The sequence below is a fragment of the Salvia splendens genome, chromosome 10, assembly GCF_004379255.2.
Source record: "Salvia splendens isolate huo1 chromosome 10, SspV2, whole genome shotgun sequence".
NCBI lineage: Eukaryota > Viridiplantae > Streptophyta > Magnoliopsida > Lamiales > Lamiaceae > Salvia > Salvia splendens.
Window position 1 is genome coordinate 22299164 of NC_056041.1, and position 8990 is coordinate 22308153.

At 41.7% G+C, this 8990-nt stretch overlaps 1 protein-coding gene across 2 annotated transcripts; it reads left to right on the top strand.

The window, feature by feature from the left end:
* On the top strand, positions 1–7781 carry LOC121752477 (inactive poly [ADP-ribose] polymerase RCD1-like). 2 transcript variants are annotated; one of them, XM_042147574.1, is made up of 7 exons: positions 1–143; positions 640–1850; positions 2253–2494; positions 2990–3063; positions 7199–7333; positions 7413–7508; positions 7590–7781. In XM_042147574.1, the coding sequence occupies exons 2-7, from the start codon at positions 766–768 to the stop codon at positions 7626–7628; spliced, it is 1671 nt and encodes a 556-aa protein (XP_042003508.1). In that variant the 5' UTR covers positions 1–143; positions 640–765; the 3' UTR covers positions 7629–7781. The 2 variants fall into 2 exon arrangements, with proteins under 2 accessions (XP_042003508.1, XP_042003510.1); XM_042147576.1 differs by lacking the exon at positions 1–143 and adding an exon at positions 155–303.
* The last annotated feature ends 1209 nt before the right edge of the window (positions 7782–8990 follow it).

The following is an 8990-nucleotide window of genomic DNA, read 5'->3' on the forward strand; positions in this document are numbered from 1 at the left end:
AAAAGAAACAAACTTGAAAACCAGGTAAATGAAAAACCGAAAAAGTATGAAGCGGCGCCGTTTCAATCTGGATCCCTTGTTTTGACTTTGATTCGACCCCAATCGTCTACCTACCGACGTTCTCGTCTCTCTCCGGATCGAAGGTTTGCATCTTCTTCTCTCTCGCTCCTCTATTTCCACTTGCCGTCACTAACCGCATGTTTGATGCTTACTTTTATAAGAAATATTTATTGTTTAAGAGAGTTTGGATGTTTGAATGATGGACGCGTTGGGGGCGGCATGGATGATCAAGCAGCGGTGTTGGTTCGTTGTTTTTTTGTGATATTAGCTGTAGGTGCTAGCTTTGAGAAGTTCATAAATAATACTAACCTAGATCTTAAGAATGATGCTAAGAGATTCTTCCATCAAAAACATGAATCAGCTTGTATATTTAATAGAATTATGCTTCATATAGGTTAGATTTTTAATTATAAGTGTAGATTCAGGACTGATGAGAATGAAGTTTACAGAAAAGAACTAAAATCCCCTTTTTTCTGATTTTGACACCAACATTTTGGTGAATTAATTGATTAATCGGTTGCAATTTGTGTATCGCGTTTCTTGTTTGGACATCACCTGAGCAGTGGCTCTGATATGCAGGCTTTCTCCACCTGCTGCGATGGATTTGTTTCATTGAATCAAAGCCCGAAACTAAGGCGTATGCAACTCTTTTAGCTGTACTATTGGCTGTGAATAGGTTGTTAAGCATTGATCAAATTGGAAAAAATGAACACAAAGTTCGCAAAGGTATTGGATAGTGGCAGAAGCGTTGTTGTTGATCTGAAGAGAAAGAGGCCAGAACGATGCATCATCCCTTCAAAGGGAGCTACTCATGTGCCGTTCATTCTGCAATGCCCTCCGTTATCATCAATCAATAAGATCAACAAGCGGAGGAAACTAGACGGATCCATAAACAGGTATTGCAGTTTTACCTTCCCATCTGGAGAGCGTCTGCTTAAATATTATTCCAACTTTAAGAAAAGTGGGAAGTTGCAGCGTTTGATGTATCATGACAATGATGAGTGGAATGATTTTTCCCTCGACATCATTGCGCATGTCAACAAGGATCTTCTTGTTGGCAAGTCTGCAATTGAAGTGGAGTTTAATGGAACCAAGATTCTGCTTGATTTCTTGCATATGATGCAGTTGGACCTGAATACCGGCATGCATCGGCCTATTGCTTGGATTGATGCCTGTGGGAACTGTTTTTTCCCTGAAATATTTAGTGATTATGATGAAACAAATAGTTATGACAATGAATTTTCTGAAGGCGAAGGTGCTATAAACTTGCATTTGGAGATTGCTATAGATGGATTAGATAATGAGGCTAGTGGGAAATCAAATGTGATTGTCGAGCAGGTACATGCTCATGAGAGTGCTGCTCCTAGAAATATTGATGATGAAACTGATGATAGTTGTACCGAGGCATCGTATGAGGGTGCCGATGTGAAATGTGAGGACGGTCAGCAAATTGAAGTTCAAGTGGTTAGTCCTGTACCTAGTTCATTGAGAAGTGACACTGTCAAGGAGCTGTTTGTAAAAAGTATTAGCTCACCTGCTGCGGAGATTGTGGAGATGCATCATTGTATGAGTATTTTGATGAAAAGTCGGTTGGAACTATTTGAGAAACAGGTGGAAATCACAAAAAAGTACCGCGGAGATGCAAATGTTCAGTATGCGTGGCTTCCTTGTTTGAAAGAATCTGTTTCAAGTATACTAAAGCATGGGCTAGGGAATTACAAGCCCTTGAAGATGAAACCCTTCAATGGTATGGGGATACATCTGATTCCTGCAAATGGTACACAGATCAGGTTGGTTTAACTGCTATCTTAAATGCATACAATAAAAAAATGTGCGCATGATATAAATATGTCAAGAAATGACTCCTTATGTATTAATGTCTCATCCTACTTATATTTCTGATGTTTCATTTGATTTTATTTTGTTCTTCAAAAAACCTGTGCTATGGAAATTTCTGTTCATGCTGATGTTCTAGATTTTCATGTGAGTTCTATTCTGGTTAACATTCTGTATGTCTTATACCACAGAGCTGTAATCAGTATTATATAGTTAGGCAGTTCATTATTTAGGAATTAGGATGAGAATCACCATTAGATTCTGACAGCAAAGAAGTTTCTGTAGAATTACATTCTTGTACTATATTTTGGTCTGGACTATTTTTCCGCATGGTTCTATATCCTCTTTTTTTTCAGTATCGGTTGTTTAGATGTTGATGAAAATGATACACGGCATATGGTATTCTGCCGTGTTATAATGGGAAATATGGAGCTTGTTAGCGGTGGATCAACTCAATTCCATCCCAGTAGTGAGGAATTTGATAGTGGTGTCGACAAACTTCCAAATCCAAATCGTTATGTCGTATGGAACATGAATATGACTTCTCACATCTACCCTGAATGTGCAATTAGTTTCAAGATGACTTCTAATGTTGAAGGTAACAGTTTAACCCTTCCTTCGACTTTCTCATTTGGTTTCATCTTCAAGCATATTTATTTTTAGTTATAATGTTTCATATCCTAGAATCTTACATGCGGCTGTGTTATTTTCATGCTGTCATGTACTTTCAGAAAACGGTCATGTGGTTCTTCACAATGATATATTTCAAGTTGGCTATTTGTTAGTAATTTATGCTCTTTCGTTACTAGAGATATACTCCATATTTCTTGGGCTAGATTTTGGATACACTCAATAAAACCCAAGTATTGGTTACACTCTACTTAGCTTGAACCCTTCAGCTACCTGAACATCAATTATTCAGAATGTGAGGGGTTTGTGTATTATAATAAACTGTTTATAATAATTTTTTTCTCATGTCTAGACTCACTATTCCGTTAGAAGGAAAATGTGTCACTATTTAATTAGCTGTTGAGCTTTTCATTTTGCTCTAAACTTTCAGTGCTTGAGTTCATTTGTTCGATTTCTTCTACAGAACCTGTTTTTGGGAAAGAAAGCACGGTTAATCTTCCTGTCTTCAATACTTGTTTCAAAGGACCTCAAAACCAGGTATGTGTTGCCAGTTTGTTCCTTTAGATGTGTGTTCAAGATCATTCGTTTATTCTCTATTTCTCTGTCTCTCTCTCCCTTTTATTTATTCATGTGGTTTATTTTAGGTTGTCTTTTTCCTATTTTCTTACACCTTTACTTATACTTTCTTTCCCACTCGTGACTGGTACTGAAGGTACTAATGAGATTCATGCATGGAATAGTATTATTGGTTATATTGCCTGCTAGTATGACCCAGTATCTACCTTTCTCTTTGTTCCAAATACATTGAAGATATACAAGTATTTTAAATACGACAGGGAATTTAATAATTCTGTGTATTATTTCTGTTCATGTGGTTACAATCATCATCATTATTGGTCTCATGTGTAAGTCCGTATGGAAAATTGGGATTATATTTTGTTGCTGCACATTCTGTAGGTTTTTTTTAAAAATATTCATAGGCGAATGACTGTTTAGATTGTAAGCAGAATCCAATTTTCAATCATTCAAGTGATATGTGAAACTTTCAGCTAAAAGATATGATCCTAATAGTTAATTTTCTTTTGGCACAATAAACTGTTTACCTATTAAATGAGATTTTGGTGTGCCTATCTTAATCACATTTTATTTTTGATAAAGTACCCAAGCAAAGTACAAGTTGTAGAAGAGAAGATAAAACCCAGAAAAGGGTGTAGACTATATAGATATAGATGGAATTGGAAAACAGCATTGGGAAGAACTCTTGTCAGGAACTCTGCTCCAGTCCTGCAAATCTGTCGAAACAACAATTTAAGGGGATTCCATCCCTAATTTCTTTACTTCATCTGTATTTTGTAGTTTGTACTAAAGGATTTACTAGTGGCTAAAACTAGCTTGAAAGTAAAATCTAAGATATTAAGATAGTAGTATCATGTAATCGTAAATAGATAAAATAAACCAATCCAGAATCCACATGTAGCCTAATTAACTGAACACTACAACTCCAATTGACTAGATCAGTCGTTTCCAATTAAGATTAGAAGTTGAGTTTGGATATAATTTATTTCCTTAAGGGATTGGGTTTATCTTTTCATTTCCAATTAGTATTAGGATTTTTTGTTGCCTATATAAAGGTCTTATTTTGTTGCCTATATAAAGGCCTTATTTTGTTAATGGTAGCTTTTTGAGAATTTAATAACAAGATTTAGAAACTTGATTCTCTATCGGTTGGTTTCGTTTCCCTCACATGTTTGGTCATTCTCGAGCGCGATTCGACATCATCCTAACTTCAGCTTTTACTTGGATTAAACCATCCTTCAAGTGCTAAATACTCTAACAGACATGAATACTATTTAGAGGTGACTGGTGACATCACACAAATATAGATAAAATTGAATAAAAATCTTCCTCCTGTAGCCACATCAATTGGTAGACAAATTCTCTCAAATTCAATGACCCCATAAAGACGACCCCTTGTTAACTTTTCAGTTCTTCATAATAACAGTCGCCAAGAACCTCTCCTATTTTCTAATGAACATAGGATAATGCTGATTGACTCTAGAATCGTGTTAGAGGAACTGCTTATTGTCTGGCTTATATAATATGTTGGGATGTGGCTTTATTGCTGATATCTGCTATATCTCAGTGAGGATGTTTGGTTATACGACGCCAGAAGGTGCATGAGTGTTGGTGAATTCTTGAATGTGCTATGCTGGGTAGACTTGGGCGAAATGAGATAGGTCTTGTGACACTAAGGGCACCCGCAACGCTGTGCCGTTGCGGTTCCTATGCCGTTCCGGCGGAACGGTTCCGCGGCGGCACGCGTTGCGGGGTGCGTTTCGTCGCCGTTCCGTGCCGTCGCCTTTCCTATGCCGTGCCCGCGTTCCGTTCTGGAGGAATGCGGAACGGAACGTTCCGCCACGCGCCGAGGCGACGTGGCGGCCTCCCATTCGACGCGTGCAGCCCACTCGCGGGACGCGGAACGGAACGTTCCGCCACGCGCCGAGGCGACGTGGCGGCCTCCCATTCGACGCGTGCAGCCCACTCGCTGCCCTGCGAGTGGGCTTCGTCCGGTGACGCAATAATTAATTTTTTTTTTTAAAAAATTCGAATTTAATACAACGGTAATGAGACCGTTTTTTTTATATCCGTTTTTTATTTTTTTTAATTTTTATTTTATTTATTTACTCTATAAATACTCCTATTTCATACTCATTTCAATCACAAACACACATCTATTCCTCTCTATTTCCACCCCAATTTTCATCTCAAATCAACTATATTTTCCTTCTCCCAAATTTAATCAAACTAATGGATCCTTATGAACAAATGCGTCAAATATTGGAACAATCACTTGAAGAAGATCGACGACGGGAGGCGGAAGAAGCCGCGCCACCCCAACGACGCTCCCGTACGTACATCCATCGTAACCGGGAGGAAGCCGCCGCAAGGTTAGTACGCGACTACTTCTGCGATAACCCGGTTTGGGGAGATACGTACTTCCGTCGCCGTTTCCGCATGGGGAAACCGTTATTTCTCCACATCGCGAATACTTTGGCAGCCCGGGAAGAGTTCTTCCAGGAAGGGTTCGACGCGGTCGGCCGTCCCAGCCACACGACGCTGCAGAAATGTACTGCAGCAATCCGCCAGCTTGCGACTGGACAAACGGCCGACATGTTCGACGAATACCTCCACATCGGAGACAGCACTGGGCGAATGTGCTTGCTCAAATTCTGCCAAGGCGTCCGGGCATCCTTCACCGACGAATTTCTCCGAAGGCCAAGCACGACCGATTGTCAGTTCCTGCTCAACCTTCACGAAACAGTGCACGGATTCCCCGGGATGCTCGGCAGCGTCGATTGCATGCACTGGCAATGGAAGAATTGCCCGGTGGCGTGGAAGGGGTCCTACACGAGCGGCCACAAAGGCACCCACCCAACCGTTATACTTGAGGCTGTTGCCGACTACCGCCTTTGGATCTGGCACGCGTACTTCGGGGTCCCCGGGTCGAACAACGACGTAAACGTGCTCCACCAGTCCGACCTCTTGACCGAAGTTTTGGATGGTAAAGCGCCGGGCATCAACTTCGTTGCCAACAACCGGCTTTATAAAATGGGGTACTATCTCGCCGATGGCATCTACCCGAAGTGGCCTACCTTCGTGAAGACGTGCAGTGGGTCTGCGGACCCAAAGCAGACTCTTTTTGCGCAGAAGCAGGAGGCTGCTCGCAAGGATGTGGAGAGGGCATTCGGGGTTCTCCAAGCGCGCTTCAACATCATCAAAGCCCCGGCTCGTACGTGGTTCATGGAAAACATGGTCGACATCATGTATACGTGCATAATCTTGCACAACATGATTGTCCAAGACGAAGGACCCGAGGCGGGAAGTTGGTTCGACGACGAATCCCCCGGAAGCTCAACCGCAAGTAGTCCGCCTCGAAGTGGAGCGCATCCGTCTATACAAGAACGGTTATCTATTCGTGCAAGGACACGCGACTATAGTGCCCACACCCAACTCCAACATGATCTAATTGAGCACATTTGGGCAAATTTTGGCGGATGAAATTATTAAAATTGTGTACTTTTATTTTTTTAGGATTTTAATTGTGTGCTTTTTATTTTTTTACGTTTAAGTTGTAATTTTTTTTAATGTTGTGTGTTTTTTTAATAAAGTGTGTTTGTTTTTTAAAGTGTGTTTATTTAAATTGAATTGGGTTGGAAATAAAAAAAAATGAAATTGAATGAATAGTAATTTAAGGAACGGTTAAGGAACGGTTAAGGAACGGAGGGTTGTAGGTTCCGTTCCTTAGTTAAGGAATGAAGTAAAAAAGTACAGTGGGGCCCTCAAATAGTGGTTTAAGGAACGGTATAGGAACGGTATAGGAACAGCGTTGTGGATGGCCTAAAAACTTTTTATGTTAGAGAAATAATAAGATGCAGTCACACATATCCTCTATTTTCTTCCACAAGCACATCATTTCATTTGTTTAATTTTTGGTTACAGCACCTCAGTTAAGCACTCCATATTTCATTTCATTTCATTTCAATGATACGCTCCGAGACTAATTTTTGTCAGAGGAACTGTGATATTAGTCTAGCTATAATTTAACATGGAAATGATTTTGGGTAGTCGGTGATAAAATGCTCAGTTTCAATAATCATAAAATGTCTACCAGATGGCAGGAAAAACAATTCAAGCTAGGGCCCCTAAGAGTCCTTGGATGCCATTTCCTATGCTTTTTGCTGCCATATCAAGCAAAATCCCATCCCAGCACATGGACCTTGTGAAGACCAACTATTTGTTGTTCAAAGTATGCTGGTTGACACATCAAAATATTATCTAACTGCAATAGTTTTCTGCTATACTAATAGTATTTTGCTGGTTGACAGAATAAAAGTATTAGCCGGGATACGTTTGTGAAGAAATTGAGGACGATTGTTGGCGATAATTTACTAAAGTCAGCGATAACAAGTCTTCAGTGCAAGGTATGGCCCTATTGCTCAGTTGGCACTCTCTGAATGAATGTCACGGCCGAACAATGAGATGTTATCTTTGGCTTTCTACAGGTGTCATCGAACTCCAACGGTGAAACGGTTTGCAGCTAAGCATGAGTGATCAAAAGTTGAATTATCGAATGTTAAAAAGTGAGTTTGAAATTTCTGCAAGTATTATTTTGCTTATGCTTGTCTCTCACCAATTACACTTGTTTGTGAGTAAATTGGTTGGAAAATAACTTACATTTGTTTGTTTTTGACTAAGATTTTTTTTTTGTATTTGTCACTTATTATAGACGTGCTAAATATAGTAACTTTTGTCTGGTCAACAATGTCGGAGAAAATTGTTTGGTCTTACGGACTTAGAGCATCTCCAGTGGGCGGACATCCCACTAGGACATCCACTAGGACATCCCAAAAACACCTTCTGCCACGTCACTAGGACTTCCCATCCCACTGCCATGTCACTAGGACATCCCCTCCTATGTCCGCCCTTCCCACTAGGACATCCCGCAATAAAAAAATCACAATAATTTAATTACGTAAAAACGGAAATATAATTTTGACACGGAATACGGGAAATCAAAATACGGGCAAAAATACATATTCATAAAACATAAAAAACACATAGTTAGAAAAAAGCAAAATACATAGTCATTCAAAAAAAAGAAAAATACATAATCCAACATCCCCGGCTCACTCCGTGCCACCCCCGTCGCCCGTGCCGCCCCCGTCGCCTGTGCCGTCACCGTCGCCCGTGCCGCCCCCATCGTCCCCTCCGCTAATCTCGGCGCCATCATCTCCAATGGGGGGCATCCCCAAATCGCGCCGACATCCATCGATGGCATCCTTCAGCATCCTCTTGTACAGCGGATCGGTCGTGCTATGCCACCTATGCATGGTTCGGACCAAGCTTGTCGTTAACTGCGCGCGGGCGAGGCGGTCGATATCTTCTTGGGGAGCAGGGGCCTCCGATTCGACCTCGAACGACCCGCTACCGCCGCTGGTTCCTCTAGCCCTCCGCTGCGCAGCCTTTTGCCCAACCGGGCGACGACGACGGCGAGAGTCTGATTGCGGTAGCGGGGACACTTTGTCGGCTTCCGGGAGCTCGTGCGAACCAGCACTGCTGCTGTATTCACCGGAAGCGTTGATCTTCGTCCGCTTCGCCCAGCCCGATTCGACTCCCCCACAAAACTTTGAGGAATCCTTCACCACGAGAAAGGCCTCCCACTGGTCGAATTGTTTGAATTTCAAGGCTTTGTCAGGGTACTGAGCAAAGGCACGGTTCCGGACATCCTCCTCGGACATACCGCTGCTTGCCTGGCGGAGGTTGTTTTGGTAGAGGCCAGCAAATCGACTAAGCTTAGGCCTCAACTGCTCCCACTGTTTCCGGCACTGTTCGGGAAGGCGACGCTTCGCCCCAGCCGGTTTGTGTGTGTGGTAGGCTTCAGCGATCCGATGCCACAGTCTGTC

Coding starts and splice junctions, on each gene's coding strand:
- LOC121752477 (XM_042147574.1), top strand. CDS start 766: ATGAACACAAAGTTCGCAAAGGTATTGGATAGTGGCAGAAGCGTTGTT. Junction 2,495..2,989: donor GATGACTTCTAATGTTGAAG/GTAACAGTTTAA, acceptor TTTCTTCTACAG/AACCTGTTTTTGGGAAAGAA. Junction 7,509..7,589: donor TAACAAGTCTTCAGTGCAAG/GTATGGCCCTAT, acceptor GGCTTTCTACAG/GTGTCATCGAACTCCAACGG.